Source organism: Uloborus diversus, unplaced genomic scaffold, assembly GCF_026930045.1.
Source record: "Uloborus diversus isolate 005 unplaced genomic scaffold, Udiv.v.3.1 scaffold_625, whole genome shotgun sequence".
In the NCBI taxonomy this organism is placed as follows: Eukaryota; Metazoa; Arthropoda; class Arachnida; order Araneae; family Uloboridae; genus Uloborus; species Uloborus diversus.
In genome coordinates, this window is record NW_026558819.1 from 84,672 (window position 1) to 107,757 (window position 23,086).

At 30.9% G+C, this 23,086-nt stretch overlaps 1 protein-coding gene across 1 annotated transcript in view; it reads right to left on the bottom strand.

Annotated features, from left to right (window-relative positions):
- Nucleotides 1-23,086, bottom strand: part of LOC129233682 (homeodomain-interacting protein kinase 2-like) — a 40,958-nt gene that overhangs the window by 12,270 nt on the left and 5,602 nt on the right. The window contains 12 exon segments of the mRNA XM_054867662.1: nt 441-506; nt 937-1,031; nt 2,979-3,144; nt 4,727-4,925; nt 5,719-5,903; nt 6,791-6,877; nt 6,995-7,114; nt 8,060-8,183; nt 9,636-9,790; nt 12,392-12,568; nt 13,709-13,843; nt 15,171-15,569. Of these exon segments, the coding sequence (XP_054723637.1) occupies nt 441-506; nt 937-1,031; nt 2,979-3,144; nt 4,727-4,925; nt 5,719-5,903; nt 6,791-6,877; nt 6,995-7,114; nt 8,060-8,183; nt 9,636-9,790; nt 12,392-12,505 (1,311 nt within the window). The 5' untranslated portion in view covers nt 12,506-12,568; nt 13,709-13,843; nt 15,171-15,569.

A 23,086-nucleotide genomic window follows, 5' to 3' on the forward strand; every position in this document is an offset into this window, starting at 1 on the left:
TTTTACAAGCAAAGAATTAGATCTTTAAAGTACCCTCTTCTATGTGTATAGAAATACACTTGTATGCACATGCTTTATTGAGAACATGACCTTTTTTTTTTTTTAATTTAACACTACATTTCAGGTAAAAACTAAAAACCAAATATTTGCAAAAAGTTCACACAAAGTTAAGAAACTATACTAAACTTGTAGAATCCTAAAATTGAGATTTTTTTTTCTTTTTTTGTTTTTCCTTCTTTAAAAAAAAATTGTAGACAAATTTTTAAATATTCTTTTTTTCACCCCATTACCTCTGAATTATTTGAAATCAAATTTTCTAAAATGTTCCTGTTGTGTTAAAACATACTATAAAAGTAGCACTGAGAAATCAAGTCAATAACAGAATCATTATGAAATTTACACAAAAACTAAAGTTATAGGTAACTTTAAAATATACTTACAGTTAATAACATTGGACGACCATTTTGTTCAACAACTGACACAGGTACATACTGGTGAGTTCCCACCTTGAAATAAAAAGCACAAAAATTATTTAGGTTTTAAAATAACATCATTTATACCAACACATTAAAAAAAAAAGAGAAGGCAAAAATTAAAAATTTTTCAAGAGTTAAAGAACTATTACATAACCATAGAATTGGCCAAGAATTAAATTTTGAACCAAAACAAAGAAGGTAAGGATTTTCTTTTAGATATACAGCTTATATTAAGCAAATTGATATTTTAAGCTCATTAATGGTTAATCACCTAGATAAATAGATATGTATACTTTTAGAAACTGCAATTTTTTGCATTTGAAAATGTAAATATGCAATTGCTCAATTGAGAAAATAAAAATATTATGAAAAATTTGTCTCGATCAGTTTCAATGGTAGTTTTTTACTTCTTCAGAAGACACTTAATGACTTAGGGTTGTTTTATTATTATTATTATTACCTGAGTTAATAAGGACTGTTGAATTTGTAAGGCTGGTGGCTGGGCTGCTTGTGCTGCGACTACAGGAACTATATGCTTGGCTGGGGAATTCAAACCTAAGAGAGATGAGAAAAATTAATGCATAAGCAATGCTTGAACATGCATAATGCATCAGGGGCGTAGCTAAGGGGGGGTTTTTGGGGACAAACCCCCCCCCCCCCGAAAAGTTAGTCTCAAAAAAAAAAAAAGAGAGAGAGAGAGAAGAGAAAGAAAAAAAAAAAGAAGAAAAGGAAAAAATTCCAAGCGATTATACATACATATATATATATATATATATATATATATATATATATAAGAAGTAACCCCCCCCGAAAGTCGGGTCTAGCTACGCCACTGTAATGCATGCTCTAACGACTAGTAACAAAATCAGTTGAAGCAAAGTTTCATTTGTATTTTACTTCAAAAAAGCAAGTTCAATAATTAGTTTAATACAACAAGAAGTTCTGTCTAGAACTAGACGAGCCTATTTTCCCGTATACCCATACTACTTTCTAGTACCTGATCAATATTCTCAAAAATAGCTAAAATCGTAAATTTTTACAAACATATTTTTAAAATACTTTAACCTGATTTCTAGGAATAAAATATTCCTCACTCATCTAAAAAAATTAGATGCGTAAAAAAAAATAGCAGCAACTTTTAAACAAAGCAGTTAATACACTTTTTTTCCATTAAAAAAATCTTTAACAGCTTTCAAGACGAAAAAATAATAATTAAAATTAATAAGCTCATTAAAATAAATACATCATATAAAAAAAATCGTTTCTTTTTCCCCTGTTGCCAAAAACAATTTTTTAAATAAATTAATGCATTTACCAAAATAAATAAAAACAATAAAATGTCAACTTAAAGAAATAATTTTCATTGTCAAAAAAAAAAAAAAAAAATTGTCTGCGCATATCTTCATGCAGAAACATAAATGACTTCGAGTTTATTTGACGAAAACTGAATACCTAAATTAAAACTAACTAGCGTAAAATAAAAACAAGTCAGATCAACAATAATTATTTCACAGAAAAAACCATAGCTGCGGAGTCGGAGTCTGAGTCAATCTCATTTTGGGGTAAAAAAAGTCGGTGTCGAATATCTAAGAATCGGAGTCAGTCATTTGTCCTCCGTGTATAAATTTTGACAAAGCTACGAAGTCAGAATCGAAGTCGGGGAGTCGGAGTCCGATTAATTGTCGGGCACAGAGTTGGAGTCAAGTGCCCCTAAATTCTCGGAGTCGAAGTCTGGAGTTTGGCGTCCAACAAAATTTGTTTGAAGTAAATCCGCCTTCAAGTACCGAATCTACATTGACTTTCAGTTTCCCCGTAGGCACTAATGTTAAGGGATTTGAAAAATTGAACAGAAAATTGTTCAAATCAAAAAGATATTTTATATACAAGTTTTTCATCAAAAGCTTTTTCCTACAAAGTTTGTTTGAAGCAAATTCGCCTCACAGTTCGGAATTGCCTTGAATTTCCCCGTAGGTTCTAATGTTTTTTTTAACTGTTCAAAATTGAACAAAAAATAGTTCAAATCAAAAAGTGAAATATGGGAATGAGGTGTCCTCACAGAGATCTTTCGAACAAAAACAAGTTTACATGAAATACACCGCCAACTCAGTCATTTCCAGCCGAGGACTGCAGTTTCGTGCTTATTAGCACTCATCCCGGCATAGGAAAGTGACTGAGCTGAAGATGCTAATGGGCGGTAATTTACTGAAAAAAAAGTTTGTTCGAATCGGACTATGCATTCAAAAGTTATTAGGGGGGGACAGACAGATCGACAGACATTTTTCCCCATCTCAATACCCTACTTTCCAATTTTTAATTTTTCAATATTTATTTAATTATTTTATTTATTTTTAACTTTTTTTTGTTTTTCGCGATATTTTTAAGATGCATTAAGCCTTCTTTCATGCTTTTTTCTTCTTTTTCTGACTTTTACTGGGAAAGTAGGCTAAAAATAAGCACCACACCAAGCATTCATCCAAAACTAGTAGCAAACATATTACTCACTCTGATATGGAGGACAAAGAATGGAAGATACACAGAGGGAAGGTGCCACATGCTGGAAGGGGTCAGCAGCACGGGCTTGAGATGCAGTTGCAGCATACAAATTGTTATTTACAGTGGGAGCAGCACTAACTCTTGTGGAAGTCTGATGCTGAGACAAGTTGATTCGCTGGAAGATGAGAAATTGCAAAATTAAACACTATGTTCATGCAGGTTATTTGCATAATATTTTGATTATGAAAGAAATCAGCACATTAAGATGAAATATTTAGTCTATATTTCTCTACAATTCCACAGAACATTACTTAGAATTTTTTAACCTATAAGACTTCACTGACAGTGTAACTATAAACTATGGGTCAAATAATTATAAAAATAGCAGTAAACTATCGATAACTCCAAGTCCCAACGGACTGGCCTAACACCTTTATTTCATTTAAGGGTAATTTCTTCGCAGCCTCCTCAAGAGTTTAGGAACTAATGAAAACTTAGAAATAAAGAAATATTAGCGTCATAAAGCTTCGAGTTATCCCAAGTTGATTGTAGTAGCAGTTACCATTTTCATCTACCTGCTTTCAAATATAATTCGAAAATTCCTTTGGAGAAATTGTGCATGTGAATTTAAAAAAAAAAAAGAAACAATTCATTATCATCACTCAGTTCCATTAACCTAATCATTGGAAGAAGAAAATGTCCCCTCATTAAAAGTAGATTACATAAACCCTGATTAGGAAATTGCAGTACTAAATTGAGTCAATAAAGTCAGGTTTTGTTATCATTTTATCACAAATTTGAGAGCTTGAGATACTTTTATGAGCAAATTTGGAAAATTAATAAACATAACAAAATGTTTAGAGTAAATTAAGAGAAGTTGAACACATAAAATGATGTAACTTATTATTTTATATTTGTGCTTAACTAAGAAACCAATAGGAAATAATTGAGTTGAAACAGAAAAATCTTTAAATGAGATATTTTTGGCATTAAAATAAAATATAAAAATTCTTCCCATCTCAACACAAACTTCGAAAGTATTACATTTAGAAAGTAAGGAAACATGTCTGGTAAATAAATAATGTATCATTAGTAACTTTTCATTATTCAAATAAGAAATGTGGAGAACATATAAGGCAGTGAGAAGCAACGGGATGTAAATGACAAAATCAAAAATTTGGAGATAACCTGTACAAATGGTAGGTGAACCCCTCCTCTGTCTTGGGGTCAGAGATAGTGCTAGTAGCTCTAGTAAGTGCTGCTGTACAGCATGATGCAGAAAAATGTTTTAATGAAAACCTACCCAAGGGCTGAGTTGTGAACGCAATTTACTCGAAACTTTAAACAGTCCAATTACATCCCTTTGCTTCTCACTGCCTTATATGAGAAGTTACTCGTCAGTGCTGAAAATTTATGTTCTTAATGACTATTCACGGTTAAAAATTGATTACAAGCAATTATACACAAGCAGATGATCAATAAATAGAAATCGGAAGAATTAAATTTAGGAAGCTGTAAAAAAATTTAATCAAAATTGAAGAACTTTGAATTATTCTGAGAAAATTTAAGAAAACTTCATCCATCTTTCCTAAGTTGTTTATCTACAAAGAAAAACCTACATAAGTATTTGGTAGAATTTTAAATAAAACCTCACACTCAAATGCTGCAAAACACTTTTCTATCTGTTTCGCAAAAAAAAAAAAAAAAAGTATTTTTGTTATTAATTGCTACTGATGATTATGATTATCCTGTCACACTTGAAAAATGGCTTCAAAATTTTAAATTAAAGTCTTTGAAAATATTACCTGGTTTTGCAAGTTCAGTTGGTTGTTGAACGTGAGAGCCACATTGCCAGATGACGTAAAGCCAGTTACTATTGGAATTTGGTTGCTGTTGTGGTCGAAATTATGTCTGTTCCTTCGACACACTTCCATCATCGTCACTGAAGACTTCACACTATTTTAATGAAAGTAAAACGCAAAAAATTACATAAATACTCTGAATAAACATTGAAATAGTTCGTAAATAATTCAAACTACCATAGTTGAACCAATAGCTTCCATAGTTGATAAAAGAACATGATGCATGAATAAAATATGATCTCATTCAAGCTTTTAACCACACATGAAAAAATTGTCCGAATAATAAAATTCTTAATTAATTATGGAAACACATGCTATGTATGAGTGTGTAGCACACATGCAATTACACAAGCACTTAGAACTTAGGAATGATATGATAAGATCTGATTCAGAAAGTTGCTCTCTTTCTCTTTCAAAGTTAGAGGAAAAGAAATAAACGTTTAAAGTGCAAAATTAGTGGTCAACATCAGCGACAGGATGACTAAATAATAATTTAAAATTTTTCCACCTAACTAAAGAGGCAGCCTACTTGAGCTAACTTATTAAAAATATATTACTCATGATGTTTTTGACCATAACTCTTAACAAATTCTTTATCGTTTTGCACTTAAGATTTAAAAAAAAAATGATTATTTCAAAAAATGGCTACTAATAAAATTACCACTGCCGGACGATGGAAGCTAAATAATTTCTCCAGTTCTACCTTTTATTACATTAGAATACAAAATGATTAACTAGCAACTAACACTAAACCTAAACACAATTGCAAACTTAACAGAAAATCAAACAGTTGCAATGACAGTTTCACATTAAACAGACATTTGAAAATTGCATACATGCAAATAATGTACCAGGTAATTAAAAAAATAATGCAATTTTTTGCTTACTTATTGCAGTGTCCATAGTCTAACAAATGACTGAGAGCCACAAAACTATGACTCAGAGCCTCCACAGGCGAGATACGACGCTCTTGATCCAGTGTCAACATGCGCTTCAGCAGATCTATAAACTCGCGTCTGTCAGCCTTCTCAGCTGCAAGTTCACCTCCTTCTAAATCATTTGGCACATTTACCTGAAACAATTCAACAAGATATTTTTCAAATCCTGAGGTGAAACACAAAAATATTCTTAATTTCTCAACAAAATTTAGTATTTTTACAAAATTTGATTCATATAATCATTTAGGATAAGATATCAGAAAAAATAAAATAATAAATTGAACTCTGAAACAAAGAATGATTAATATCTGATGCAAATAATAAATGTAAGCAATTATTATCTGAGGAGGAAATCCCCAGTTATGAATAAAAATTCATACATGCCACAACTTTTAAATAGGGCATTAAAATAAAAATTAAAAAGTACTTTACATTAGTGTACTATGCTAAGTCACATTTTTGAAATAGAGAATGACATCAAGATATTTCTAGAGATGTTATTAACTTTAATGTTTGTGATACAATTAGTTAAATAAAGCATCATTATTATAACTGAAAAATAAAGAAATGAAAAAACAAAACAAAATGAATAGTACAAAAAGGCATATTATTATTTTATTTTTATCATTAAAAAAAAACTTTTTTAAATTGTAACGTGAGGAACGTGAGGTGTTTTTAATTTTAAGAAACAGTAAAAGTGATTCAACTGGAAAACGTGGGGAAAAAAGGAGGTTTTTGTTTCAGTTACCAGAAAAAAGTGGTCTCACACGTGGAGCTTTCTCAACAATGCTGAAGTGATTTATAAATTTAAAAATTACAGTAATAAAAATTTTTAGAAAATTCTTTCAAAATTATATCTATTCCGTAACCAATCTAGATTATATGCAAATACGGCAAAAATAAAAAAAACTAATTTGTATCTTAGGAAGGGAACATGAATCGGGTTATTTAATAAAGCACATTTTAGTAACGTAGAAACATTAAACAAAAATTTAAAAAATAGATAACGTACAGTGCTTACCTGAGCCATGTCATCAAGGCAATTAAAAATATATTTTCTGGCTTCTTTTGATTTAATATTTGTCTCAGCTTCATGTTCCTCAGGAGTCTAAATAAAATAAATTTTAAGGAGATCAGTTTTATTTCTAAGCTAAGTAATGATATAAAGATGACACTCTAAAAGCATCAAAATAGTTAATTTCTCACTTTAAAAAGACATTGTTACCTTAAGTCTCCAGAAAGGATAGTTGCTATCTGTTTCACGATAAAAAAATCGAGTAGTTTTTGTTGCATTGTTTAGCATATGTTCTGCCGGCAAACCCTGAGTCTGACTGATGTACCTTATCTGAAACAAGATTTTTCAATTCATAGAGATATATTAAAAAGTTGCGAGTTCATAAAGCAATAAAACAAATTTGACTCAATTTTAATATCAAGAATTTTACAGAAATAATGATACATTATGTACAATTATTCCTTTCATGGTTTAATATGTTGTTATAAATCATTAACTAAAGGCATTCTAGTTAACTTGATTATTTATTTGAAAATATATATTGTTCAGTTTTTACAAACTTTTTATTGATCAAAATTAAAAACGACTGTATTGCACAAAGCAAAATTGGAATATATCTAACAAAAATTCAATCAAATTTATTAAAATTAAAAAAAATATTTAAAAGGAAGAAGAATTGTACATTTCATTTCTTTGAACACAAAATTAATCAGGAAGGAACTGCAAAACAGTCATGTTGAATGAGATTATTCTCTAGGGACAACAAAAATACTGAATAAAATTGCTGCTGCCTTTTTTGCACAAATATACAGAGATAAGTAAGTTTGAGTAATTCTTAAGTAGGGATTTGAGAATTATTGAAAGTTAATGAAACAGGGAACAATAGACAAGTAAATACAACAAACTATAATGCTAAAAAACAATGCTTGAAAATAGCATCATCATTCACTTAAAAGATTTGCTTTTTCTGATTATTTCTATCAAGACAAACAATTAAACTTTTGCTCATAAATTGCAAAATCTGCAACCACATAGTCCCAGGTTACAACGAAGCCCTTCATTAATGCATAAAGTAGGCAGCTTTAGATATAAGATATCTGAGCATGGTCACTCTCTTCAACATGTGCAGCTACTCATAATGAATGCTCATGACATAATTGCAAAAAATAGATATAAGTAAATGTTTCAAAAGTTTGGAGCTTTTACTTAACACTCACGTGTCATCAAATTTTCCATTAATGCAAAAGGGAGGAAAGGTTTTCACACAAGAATTACCTGATCATACTCCGAAGAACCCGGATAGAGGGGCCACCCGAGGAACAGCTCAGCTATGACACATCCTAAGGACCACATGTCAATAGCTTCACAGAATGGAAGACCTAATATAATTTCTGGTGCTCTGCAAAGAAAATGACAAGTTATAAGTACATACCTACAAATAACACAACATCTCACACGCAATATAGGTGGAAATTGTTTAGGCTCGTTATTTGGGCAATCAAGGGGGTCCATTGACCACAATCCCCTAGATTTTAGAAACATAATGAAATTTTGTATGTATTTGGCATTTTTGTACATATTTTGTTGTTTTTCCCCATTAAATGTATTAAATGTAAACCCTTTTCACCCCCCCCCCCCCCCCCCCCGCCAAGAAAATTTTGAAATGCCGGGCCTGGGAATGATTAACAACTTATAGCAACCTTCCCTACATGATGTTCCATGTTTAACAACTTTCAAACAACGTTAAAAACTGGTTATTTATATTAATTTTCAAAACAATTAAATTTCATATATTCATACTAATTTTCTATGCTTAGTTTATCTTTAGCAGATCTCGCAACAAGGGTATGGTATTTAATTTCAACTACTAAAAAATAATAGAAAAAAATTTCTATAGAATAATTTAATAAAACAAAGTTACTGCACATTTTTAAACAGAAAATTGGGGTATTATAATAAAAATTCATAATTATTTAACAACAGCTTTACTTAGAATATTTATTTTGCAAACTCCTATGTTTAAATCAACAAAACCATATTCTCAACATCAATCTCATCAACTCATATATCAACAACTAGTTGAATTTTATAAGAAGTCAAGAAATGTATTTAAAATATTCTTAATTTATTTAACAATAATTTTCAAAAGCACATATAATAAAACAAAAAGCTCAAAAAAGCATAATAGCATAACAGTTTTAAGATTGAATATGAAATAATTTTACAGCTATCTTTTCCTTATTATTTGCTTATATTATGAGGGAGGGCTTTAGAATATGTGGCACACTTGAGAAACAGAATGCAAATGAAAGGGGATAAAATTGCTCTTCAAGAGGAAATTCCAAGAAAATATTTCAGTGTAATAGGTAATTTCAGCAAAATATTTTTAGCTGAACACAAAACTTTGTTAGTCAATCACATCATTTATGACTTGTCACAATTCTTTTGAATGTAAGGAACACCAAACAACAGAAAAAATTAGAAATACTTCAATATAAAAGACTAAAATATGGTGTGACAGCTATAATGCCATATTAAGCACAAAAGTCGTATCTGCAGCTGAGCTCAAATTGAGAAATTGCTCTTTAAAGTTTTTTACCTCCATACATTTGATTCAAATTCCACTTTTTCACCAGAATTTTTTTAAAAACACACCCTGTTCACGACTGGACATAAAACATTGCATATAGATCAAATATGATATTAAGAACCACCTCGTGGCAATAACTCAATTTTGATAAAAAGTGCAGACATGACTTTTGACTTTTGTGTTCAACACGGCAGTATAAAACTGAACATGGGAAACTTCTAGAGCAGGAAACGGTTGTTATGTTTAGGGGAACAAAATTACCTGTAATAACGACTTTGAAGATATGTAGAACATACAGCCTTGGACACATGACTGGCTGATCCAAAATCAATTACTTTCACCCGAAAGGGTTGTCGTACAGGATCTACCAACATTATATTTTCTGGTTTCAAGTCTGCATGTATGAGGCCCAATTGCTGCAATACAAGTTTTATTGAAATCAAAATTATGAAATGCAAGATATATATATATATATTATGATTTAAAAAAATATGGTAAAATTGAATGCATTAATCTTTTAGATTTTAATTCTTTAAATACCAAATTTATGCAATATGTAATTATCTGATAGTGCAATTTTCCTTTATAAGTCATCACCATTGCACGGATTGAGATTACAGATGAAAACGATTAAAAAAAAAATCTAAGAATTTTGGGTGGAAAAAGAGTTATTTTCACTGGGGGGGGGGGGGGGAGATTGAAAATTGCAAAATTTTCTTGCCCAAAATAATAATGTATTTAGAAAGCTATAACATTTACGTTCCAAATTTTTTTCATTTTTGTTAAAATACATTTTCAAGTTCAGGTACTCCAAATGAAAACATTAACTTTGATAATGCAAGCTGCACAATAATTTAATTTCTTTGTCCACCAAAGGGTTTTTTTCCCCCACGGCTTCAAAAATTCAGGACATTTTATGTCTCTAATTGAAATAGAACAATATAAAATCATGCTGGGTTTCAAATGCTTAAAAAATAATACAATACCACAAGAGAATGATTATATGATTGAACTATGTTATTCTAACTTACCTTGTAGCATGATAGCAAAATGTGTCAAATTATGAAAAAAATCACAGAATGAGATAGTTTGGATACAAATATATGATACATTGGTTTGAAAGAAAAAGGCAGTTCAGGGGTCTGGCCAGAGGATATTTGGGTCCGTTAACGGACCCTTCACAAAAATCCGATCAACCAAAACGGACCTTTCAAAAAATCCGGATCAAACAAAACGGACCCTTCACAAAATTCTGATTAACAAGATCGGATCTGTCACAAATTGTTTATTGAAAGAGCAAATCTGAAAGCAAAATAACGCATATATTTCTGTCCGATAATTTTTGGAACCTTTTTTTAAGTCGAATTAGAGGGATCAGTTTATACAAAATCGGCTAATTTTAAAAAAAGAAAAAAAAATCGGCACTCTTGCGATGCTCCTGCAGCGATAAATAATTGCTACTGCCAAATAAATATAATGGTTGTTTGTTTTATCACAGCTAATTAGCAGCGACGTTGTTGTAAACTTTTCTGAAAAGGCATTGGTAAGCACTTTTCTCCACTCATGATTTAATAAACAATAATAATATATATCTGGGAAATGAACCTCAAACTGCAAAGGGATAGTAAGGGTAAGGAAAAAATATGATCGCTTCAGATAGGGTTACCAACTTGAAAACTATCACCACTTAGCGTCTGGCGTTGAACCTTTATAATGGCTTGATTAGAAAATATTCTCATCATTTTGTTGGCTTGTCAATATTTGTGTTTTTACGGTGAGGGTGCAATGTTAAATTGTTATTTTGAGAGAAAATTATATGGGTTTTGAGTTTTCGATGCTAACAAGGATAATTAACTTTAAATAAACTCTTTTAATTACCGGTTTTTTTTCTTTAGATGTCTACATTTTAAAAAATGCAATCTTTTAACATCCAATATGAGAATCATATTTTGTTCTTTTTTCAAGCTAACTTCGCTTTATTAGGATTCAAATAAATGAAAAGTCTCTTTATTTCTGTTAGAACTCTCATTTCAAGTTTTTAAAGCAAAATTCCATTTTCTGTTATGAGTCAAAAATTAAAATGCTGAATAGATGGTTTATTTTATTTTATTATTATTTTTTTTGTGGGGGGGAGGGGTCAACTGTGTCCACAGATATTAATGATATGTTATCATAGGACCCTAAAATGCAATTTTAAAGTAATTTTATCAAAAATATTTCTTTTACAAGCCGTTTTTATACGTATATGCCTTCACTTTGAGAATTGCGATCTCTTCGCATCCGCTATGGGAATCCGATTTTTCGAATTTTTGATGATTATTACGCTTTGTTAAGAGGTAAACAAGAGGTAAACAATTGAAATATCTGTTTATTTTTGTTAAAATCACGGAATTTATAAGTTTTAAATGAAATTCTGTGCTTTTTAAGAGTGTTTGGGTCAAAAAGTTGAATGCTGAACCCTATTCTGAATTTTGTTTTATATATTTATATTTTTGTTACAATTATTTTAAATATTGTACAGAAATATATCTAGTATAATTTAACATAATGCAAAATGATAGATACATATTGATACTTGAAAGAGCGATGCCCCCCCCCCCCCCCCGCCAAATATCAGAAAAAAGATCCAGAATGATTTTCTCGTCATAGAAGAGGAAAACACTCAACTTTAAGTTTGATTGATGCAGTTTGTGCCATCTCTAAATTCTAAAATTTCATTTTAACAAAAAAATTTTTTTTTTTTTTTTTTTTTGCGAATTTTTTTTATTTTCACAAAATTAATTCTATTTTCACAAAATTATTTGATTTTTCACAAAAAACGGACCCTGTGAAAAATCCTAGACAGACCCCTGCATTTACAAATACAAAATAGGGGAAACTTTTAATTGTTTTACAAGTGTGTTATGATTTAATGGGTAGCATCATTTCAACATAAAAAGTAATGTATTGAGAAATACTTATAAATCACTCCTTCATGAAGGATATCAAGAAAACAGACAACATGACAAGACGCTAACCTTGAGTTTTAGAAGAGCTGTCAATACTTGTTGTAGAATGGGACGGATGAATTTCAAAGAAAGTGGACTGAACTTATTCTGCTTCAGGAAGTCATATAAATTTTGCTCCAGCATCTCAAACACCAAGCAGGTATGGTTCTTGTGTGTGAAGCACTCATAAGCACGGACAAAGTTATACTGTAAATGAAAACAAACGAAATGCATTTAGTCAAAAAAGAAAGTTATACACTTTAAGAATTACATGAATAAAAAAAATAATAATTTAAAAACTTCAGAATTGAACATTATTTTAACTTTTAGATTGATATACTTTATAAATAGATTTGTGAAACATAAGTAATCAGTTGAATAACATTTCACAGTTGGCACAAAATGCAGCAATTAAGCAAAAAGACTGGAATTAAAAACTCAGTATGTTAATGAGTTTATATACACTCATTTAACCAAGTAGTATCTGACTGAGAATAAATAAAAATTGAAAAAGTGTTTATCCTCATTGAACAAAAGACAGGCTCTATGAATATTTAAGTCAGTATAACCGATATTTTTGACTTTCTATGAAAATATCTCCTTTTTTCTTTCTTTTTTGAGGCAAAGTACCTTTTTGGAACTATTTCCCTAAGGAACCCCACCCCCCTTTTTAAAGTAAGAGTGATTAATAACTAAAGCAAAGCAAATAAAACTATTCAACTGTAAGCAGGAAAGCCACAAAATATAAAAAAATTTCAAAATCAATAAACCTTTAATTATTTGTGAAGTGACTGCAAAATTTCGCACCTGTGAAAACTTCACAGCTTCGGACAGCACTGCAATACACATTTTGTAAATCACTTCTATAAGATACTATATTTTATCTTCCTTAATCAAATGGGTATATTTATTAAGTCAGGTTGAACATTTGTTTCTTCCTCTTTAAAATTTATTTTTCAATTAATCACACAAAATATTAAATCACAATAGTTTCAATATCATGGCAGTAAATTGGGCTGGTCCCAGGTAAAAGATTCTAAGGAAAAGGCTCTCGCATTATATTTAATGCAATATTAAACATTTTAAATCTGATTTTCAATAGCGGAATGGTTTTAGGGGAACCAATGCGTTACAACGACAAATATTTTGATCTTTATCCCTCACTTAATATTAAAATCGTTCAAAATTCAAATGTGATGCCTAAACTCAAATCATGGTTTAAAATGTTATAACAATTTGATTTATCATAGCAAAAACAATCTATTAACTAAATCTCAAAACTAGGTAATATTCTTTTTTGAAATTATTTTGCAGTTTCCAGTTGAAAAGACAACACATAGTTCTCACCTCATCAGCATTTTCTTGACTAAGCCTATGCAAAATGCTAACTTCAATCTGCCCTTGTCTAGCATAAGAAGGATGATTCTTCAATATTTTAATAGCCACTATTTCATTGGTCCCTTTCTTCCAGCACTTTACAACCTATATTGAATAAAATAAAACAATGATAATAGCACTTCAGACACAAAAAACTATAGTTACAATTAAATAAATAGAAGCCACAAAAGTCTAATATGCATAAAAGCTAATTAATATAACTACCTCTCAAATGAACATCTTAAGCCTTCTATAATGGAACATAGCAAGCTCATAGAATGAAAGGGGCTAGTCTCAAAGTAACTACTTTTTGGAGAATCTACTTAGAAATTTTCAAATTTTTGAAATCCTTGACCTGGCTCTAATAATTATTATAATTAGCAAAACTTCATTAAGGTGTACACATAGTTTGTAAGGCAAGCTAAAACGTGTTTAACAAAGGAACTTCTAAAAAATGCAAGTTTTGAGATTTACCCCTTCATTTTACCTGTGGAATATGTGTCCCTGAAGTTCAAAATTTATTTCATAAGATGCCTAACAAATACTTTATAAATTATATGTTTTCAATGTGTTTGATACTTCATCATCATCACTGACTTGACAACTCATTTAGGGATGTGGTCTTTTCCATCAGTTTCTTGAAGTTGAATCTATTTTCTGCCTGACTTTTCTAATTTGAGGATTCTATAGTTTTAAAGTCTCCTTGCAAACAATCCAGCGATCTAATTTTTCTCCTTGGAGGTTTGCCAGTTGGTATTGCATTTAGGATCTAAAGTGGGATGGAATTGGGGGATATGTGGGTATCATATTTTGAAATTTAATGCATTTTACTATGTCTCTATCTCAATAGTATCTGCACAGTTCAAAGTTATAGCTTTTTCTCCGAACTCTTTTTATTTCCACTCCCTCAAAAATACCAAGTAAAATTTTTCTTTTGAGACATCAGAATCTTAATATTAGCAAAAACAATTAATGTTAAAAACAACACCGTAATTTTATCTTAAAAACATAACAAATTCTTTCAACACAACTTCACATCTGCATTCACACTTTCATACTTCTACCTTTGTTCAAGATTACTATTTAACTGAAGATTAAAAGTAAGTAATGTCATTAGTTATCCAAATATTTCTGAGTTGAATAATAACCTAATCAAATATTAGAAAATAGCTGTAACTTTGTATCTTTAAAGGATCATATTTTCAGATATGCCTCATCCATTTACACAAAATCTACTGAAGCGGTTTTCATACACATTATTTTTGCCGCCATTCAATTCTTTTAGTTTTAAGAGCACAAAGCTTGTGGTATTTAAAGGGTTATAAAAGCACACTTTAAAACATGTTCTTGAAAGTAAAACTGATTAAATTGAAAGATTAATCATAGTTAATAGAATGAAATCGAAAATATGAAATAAAATAAGATTGCTTACTTGTCCAAATGTTCCTCTACCAAGAAATTCAAGCACTTCATACTGATTGTTGATGGAATAAAGGACTTCATGCTGCACAAGCTGATAGTCCCCTTCACTTCCGGATGAGCTATTCTTTGTGGTATTCTGGTTCCCGTTGTTGTTAGTTGAGTTCTTAAAGGAACTGGTGTTCGAACTGTGCTTGTGGTGGTAGTGGTGCCTCTGAGAGCTGTGATGGTGACTATGATCACCGCCTCTCTTCTGCGGCACTGTCTGTACTTGAGGCTGGGTCTGAGCATCGGACTGGCGATGCTGCTGTTGCTGTTGGGTCCTCTGATTATGTGATTGGTTGTCGACGACCAAGTGGACAACGGGAACTGAATCCAGTTCATTGGACTTTCGCTTCACCCCATATCTTGCCTAAAAAAAGAAAAGACAAACCTTTAAAGTTTACTACATTACAAAACAATTGGCATCATTTCTGACAATTTTATACTATGTTACATGTAGATAAATGCCTCCATTTAATCTGTTTTTCTTTTGTACAACTATATTGATTAATTACAAACAGATACAAGAACATTCGAGATTTCATTTGAAGAAAATCTAGATTCCATTCAATATTTTCACTTTAAAATATATTTCACAGAATCTGGTAACACTAAAGAAACCTAATAAAGATGGACATATACATCAATGCTTCAAAGACAACAAAACAATAAAACATCATGGTTAATGGCAGGAATTGTTGTACTGACAAAATAGAAAAAGGGTTGATTATCCTTATATATTATTTCTGTAGCCTGTTTTTGGTTTCTACGCGAGATTTTCCTCAATTCTTGATCGATTTTTTTGATTTACACCTTATTTTAAAGCTTATCGTGCAGGCTACTGACGAGAAATATACCCACGGTCTAAAAGTTTTTTCGGGCAAAAAAACCTGTTTTAAAGAACCAGAATGAGGTTTTCGGTTAAATTTATAACTGTAACTTGCACTGTTACCGACAGAGCTGAATAGCTTGATCGGCAGAGCGTTCGACTGGTAACCAGGAGAATGCGTGTTCGGGCCCACGTCCGGACATTCTGCATCAAAAAATTAGAAAAATATCGCACATTACATGAATAACAAATATGAGGGAATACATGAGATAGAAACGCTCCTAGCTGTTATGAAAACTTGATGCAACACGGAGCAAAATTGATACTCAATTGTAAGGTTTTTTTTTTTTTTAAGCTTTGGCTCCGGTAAGAAAATTAAAGCATAATGTAAGCGAAAATATAAGTATCAGGTTTAAGATTTCAGACTACAATGAAATTGTTTTTTGTTCAGTAAAATATAATAAATTGTATGTTGAAATATAGATTATTCTAATGAGTTTTTGACTCTTTGTACAAATAAAAAAATTACTACCTCAATTTAAAGGGTAATATATATATTTTTCTTCTTTTTGCAAAAAAACAAATAGCGTATCACATTTTTACTACATTTGAAAAGCTACGTTTAAAAAAGAACTCAGTTCAAATTATTTTGTATTTTAACCGTGCTGTTAAATGATGAATATGTGCTGCCATCTAAGCCATAACGGTTCAAACAGCCTGCGATAACAAATTGTAAAAAAAATTTCAAAAATAAAAACACTTCTCGGCAAGAAAAAAAAATTAAAATTAACCTGTGGGGGTTTTTTTCTGGTAGAGCGTTCGGCTATAAACTGTCTGAACTTCGGGCCAGTTTGGGCTGTCCGACATAATAGCAATTTTACATTAATATTACGCATTACATGTACTCATAACATACAACAGATGACACACGTAATAAAATAAATGCAGTGGGAATGCTATTTGGTGTTTCGACTCCTTTATGCAGGCTACAGTTATCATTCAGATAAGTTGACTGCTAATCGAAAGGTGTTCTTCCCTTTTTTTTAAAGCTTTGAATCCATTCAGACCACTGATCATAATGTAAGCATAAAAAAAAAGTAGATATACCTCAAAGGGAATCCTTTTTGTGCAGAAAAACATTTTCATTGTATGTTGAAATGTAGATTTTTCTAATAGCAGTGTTTGATATTTGTACAAATGAAAAAATACTACGCCAAATTAAAACTACGAGTTTCATAATCTTTAATTATTTATTTGAATACGATAGAAAACATTAAAAATATTATCAACTTCATTAGTAAAAAATCATTTTCTACTCCTCTGCTTTCGGCTGAAAAAAAAAAAAAGCATTTTGTCTATGTTCGAAAAAACGGACTCAGTTCAACTGGTTTTGGTTTTGAATTTTAAGTGTTCGATTAAAAGAAAAACAAGTGTGGGCATTTAAGCTGTATAGGTTAAAGAAGCCTGCTATGGGAAATTGTTGAATATTCAAAAATAAAAACTTATTTTTTCAACCGAATTTATTAGTTCTCTAGAATGTTTGTTTCAATCGCTACGTGAGATCTTCCTCATTCTTTAATCTAATTCCATGTTTTACGAATAATTTTAAATCGTATCATGCTGGCTAATGACAAAATATAGACGCATGATCTTATTATATTTTTTTCGGCAAAAAGCTTTCTTTACTGTGTTTTATTACGCATTCCTTCAATGAACAGCATTTGAAAAGGAAGGCGCAGTTGCTAGATTTGTTGGAGCATCGTACTGTTAATCAGAATGGCGCCAGTTCGAATCCATGCCACTAAATATCGCTTTAATGTTTCTTTTTTTTCCGTCAGATGCTCACATGGGCAGGACTGTATTTGCCACAACCTGTTTTTTCACGTGCAAAATTACTGATTTTTCACGTGTTACTCAGCCACTTTTAATGATATTTATATTTGCATTGAAAATATGTACAACCAAAAGGGTAGCGATGATCAAATTATCACAACGTTGTATTTAATGAGGTTTTGTTACTGATGTCTTCAAATTACATGCCTTCTCTTGTGTGCTTACTTTTTTCGGTTTTTCTTCCTAATATTCTTTCTTTGAAATTTTTAAAGAACGAAATGCCTTATGAAACGATTGGAAGTACAGTGCGGAGTTCCGCACGGGTCAACTAGTATTTAATACTGTAGCTGTACCCCCATAGCGATGCCATGCTAAGAATTTAAAGGAAGTCCATTGAATAAATGAAAATCCCCCTGTCCCTTTTGATGTAAAATAATCATTTTCTAAAACTAAAATGCGTATACACCTTTTAAAAAAAATTTGCAATTTGAATTATTTTGCCAAATAAAAAAAAAACATTAAATTACATTAACAGTTGCTTCAAAAGCCTTAAATATACTATTTTTTACCATAATTGGCTCTTAAAAAGTTATGGTTAGGAATTTCTGCACAGATACGACAAAAATAGCTTAGTAAAATGTGATTAATAAATTTCTAAGTAATACAGAAAACATCTTCCTTATTTTGATGAAGGGATTTTGGTGTGCTTTTATTTTGTTGACACAAATCTAAGAGAATCTGCCTTTTGGGAAATAACATCTTAATTTCAGGCCATTTAAAACTGTGTAAACCCCAAAACAATATTTTTTATCTATATCCAACAGCTGAATGTGTAAGTCAATTATGACAGCAGAAGGGGTTTTTTTTTTTTTTTCTAAATAACCAGGTGTAGGAGGCATAAAAGCAAGTTTTTCCTAATATAAATCACACATAATTATTTTATAAACATTACATTTTAAGATAATTTAAAACACACATGGATAAATATAAGAAGTTGAAATTTTATATGACTATTTATAGTGGATAACAATATTTAATTTTTCTAGATTTATTTACTGAATGCTTCACTCACACTAGAAATAAGTTGAAATATATTTTTGTGAAAAACAATCAGATATGAATATTTTACGTGCATTTCCTTTTTAAGAATTGGCGTCTTAAAAAACATCAAAGTAGAAAAGGTTAAATTTTTACATGAGCATTCGTGTAAGATCGGATTAGCTTTCATTATCGAACAAAAACACATACTCAATGGCTAAAAATTAAATTTTAGTACTCTGTTTTAATAAACTGGTACATAGTTAAATGCCGCATTTCTAAAGTATAAAAGTTGCATCTACATTATTATTAAGAAAAACGGTAACTGTCCCAGAAACCAATTTAAATGCTTAACATTTCTGTAACTCAGAGCCAGAAGGACCTAAGCCACATAATAGTAATTTTAAAGGAGAGAAGAAAACATTTTTCCTGGCACATGCAACGAATGGGACGCACGTTTTTTTAACCCAGGTAAAAAATTGAAAAGGTTTTATTTAAAGAGTTACATTCACTTGGCTCGATGTGGAACATACAATGCTCTAATAAACGGAAAATTGCAATTTTTGGACTCCAATTTTGGCTCTGAGATAAAAAGCTTTAGCTCTTAAGTTTTCATATCCTCAGCACTTTACACAAAAAATAGCAGGATACTATTTTTTTCGACACACAAAAACTTCTGAGAAAAAGTTTTTTTTTAATATTTCGCACTAATAATACCTCAAAAAAATTGAGACCTAAATACATAGGCGGATTTACGGGGGTGCCCGGGAGGTGCGCCGCATCCTCAACATTTTTGGTTGCATTTAAAAAGAAAATTTGAATGAAATATATTTTATCAGGAGAAAATATATATTTCTCCTCAGGAGTTTTGTAAAAAAAAACATTTCTTTTTCTACAGCTACAATGCAAGTTAATTTCTTTAAAATTTCAGTTTCTGCTTTTGAAAGTATTTTTTACAGTACAGTAGAAGACCATTATAACGCCGACCTATATAACGCAATTCTCTATAAACTGCACAACTTTTCAGATGTAAACAATAGGTTTTTAAGTTTAAAAAATACCTGTTTTGCTTTGCAAACATAAAAATAGTTAGGCAGAATAAATTTTGAAACAGTTTTCCATCTTTCCATCTTAATCCAAAGCTTTTAAATGAAAATTAGTACTCACAGTAAACAGAAAATACCAGATGGCTCTTGCAAATGCAACTGTTATGCAAACCATGAAGCTAGCAGAAGTGCAGTATATTGCACTTTCTTTTGATTGTGAAACATATTTATTTGTGAATAACTAATTGTAATATTGGTGTTTTAATACTCATTGAAAATAAAACTCATTCTCAAGTGCTAATATATAGACATATTCTGAACATTAGTTTCAAAATTTGTGAAATGATCTATATAACGCAAAAACCTGTATAACGCCTGGTCCCTGGGTGTCCGTTATAATGGTCTTCTACTGTATTTAAACCTTAGAACTCGCAAAATAAAAATTTTGGAAAAATTTTAAAGAGTGAGGACACAGTTTGAAAAATGTGGTAGCAAGCTATTTTCATCTGTGGAATTTTTCCCAACGTGCTACAATATACTTTTATCACAATTGATAAATTTTATGAAGTGATTAATCTGAAACAACAACTAACCACCCTTAATTCCTTATCTGCTGCGAATGGGAGTAGCAAAAATATGTCACATACAAAAGTTCAATATGTCTTGTGGGGGAGGGAGGAATAAACTTTAATTGGAAGTCTGCTTGGCCATTTTTGGAAATAATACATATAGCATGAGTAAGTTCTGTTTCTATGTGCATGGAATTTTTAGAAGATATATACTGAAAATAAAAGGTGGGGGGGGGGGGCCTAAAATGAGACTTAGCTTCCCTTAACTTCAGAGGTTAATCGGGCCTTGACCATAGCTAATAAAGTCAAAGAATATGACTATTGTAATATACTTTCTAAAAATCGTTATAAAGTCCTTACACATTATTCCAGTAAACAGTGCAATAAAACCACTCTGAAATCAACTAGAAACCAATATTTCCACTATAAAATTTCAAAATTTTCTGAAGGAAGATCCCCCCCCCCCCCCCCCACTGTCACTGAGACTGAGCACTGTCACTGAGTTCCGCTACTAAAAATAGTAGCTTTAGTTGCCTTTAATATGAAAAATAATCTCCAAAATCATTACCAGATACAGAAAATAGTTTCTAAAATAGTCTTTTTTTTTTTTTAAATAGCATTTGCCATGAAGTGGAATAGACCTACATGTGGGCAAATTTTCTCTAAACAACCTTTGAAAAGGAAAACTTCAAAAGACATTTTTCAAACTATAGCCCAATCCTGAGTAAACATTAGAGAAATCAGTACTGACACATTCAAGTACAATTTATCATTGTCTGATTGTTAATTAAAGACAACAAAAGACTGACTGTATATAAAAAAAAGAGCTTGAAGTGCTCATTCATGATATTTTCAATCGAAAGAAAATTAGCTCTATTAGTTGCAAAAAAATGAATGAATAGTATGGATGCAAAAAATTTTAAAACAAAAAACAGTCAAAAAAGGAGAGTGGAAACAAACTTTTTTTCAGAAATCGCGATTACAAAAACTAATCCTTTTACAAAAATCACACTCACGAAAACGATACCTTTACGAAAATCGCAAACGGTAAAAACGAAACTTTTTTTATACAAAAATATAAACATCACATTTCTGGTCGTGAATGTTTTAATACTTAATTTTCCCACTTTTTAAAACCATTGTTTTAAAAATTAAACACGGTCAAACTTTTCCTATTTTCCCCGGTAACTAAGGGGTAAACTTAAGAGGTTTTTCATTTCTTTTTTTTTTACAATTTTTTCTCCTAGAGGGGAAAAAACTAACTTTTTTAAGTATTTTAATTACATTTACTAAAATAGTCGCCGTTTTTAATAACTGATTGCAGATTAGTTGCTTTTTGCCCATATTTTGACTTAAATAGTCGCTTTTGCCGTCAAAATAGTAGCTTTAGTCGCCATTGGCAGCGCTGTATCCCCCTCCCCCCCACATCCCCTGTCTTGTTGCACCCCCAGAATTCACAGCCTAAATCTGCCTTATGCCTAAATAGATAAAATTACTAATAACCACTTGGTGACAATTATTGTTTTGTTAAAGCACACCTGTGCTTAGCATGGCAATATTTGTGAGTTCTTTGTATGTAAATTTAATTAGATCTGTTCACATAATAACTCACTTATTCAATCATACTTCAATATAGTATACTTCTTTCGTACTTTCTATACTTATGTATACTTCATATACTTCTTTGTTTTATGCTGGTTCATTTTACGCGGTTTCGATTATATGCGGTTTAAGATTTGACACCTTTATTTTATTTTATGCGGATAAGTTTTGGTTTTAGGTGGATGCGACAATGCAGACAGATAAAATTTTTTCCTCTTTCAAAACCCAAACTCCTAAAGAATGCAGATTACGCGTAATCAACTGCACTTGGTTCCAGAGCTCTTTCCAGAAGTAAAGTTATTCAACTCACACAGTTCAGAATTTATTAGAAGAAGAGCTTTTAGGAGTGACAAAGGAGGCCAAAACCAACAAGGATACCGACAACGATGACGCACAACCAAAAAAGGTTCACATTGAAAATTTTGAGCCATTCCTAGACAATAGAATGATCTTCCTGATTTGTTTGTGAAGGAAGATTCGATCATGGAAATGACCCAAGTGGTCATAGATGCGTTAATGCTCTGTAAAGAATTAGAGAAAAATTCTTAATGGCTGCCAAAAAGACTATCATAGCCAGCTCCTCTTTATAAACCGAACACGAAATTTATTTATGTTTTCTTTATACATGTTGTGCATAAAAGTCGATATAAGTACACATTAAACTTATTATATAATTAGTCATCACTAGAATGAAGTATTTTGTTATCTACGGAACCAAACCCCTATTTTAACACTAGTATTTGGTCTCAATTTATGCAGCATTTCCGTGGAACGTAACCGTAACCCCCGCGTAAAACAAGGGTCTACTATACTTAACTAAATGAAGCCACAGCTTGTTGTAAATTATTGAGTTTCATTTTGCTTTAGTTTATTTTTGCGGTTAAATATATTGGACTGAAAAACTTTAATTTACCATTTGCTAGAAAGTGTTTATATAAAACAGAATAAGAAAATTGCAGCTATAATTATG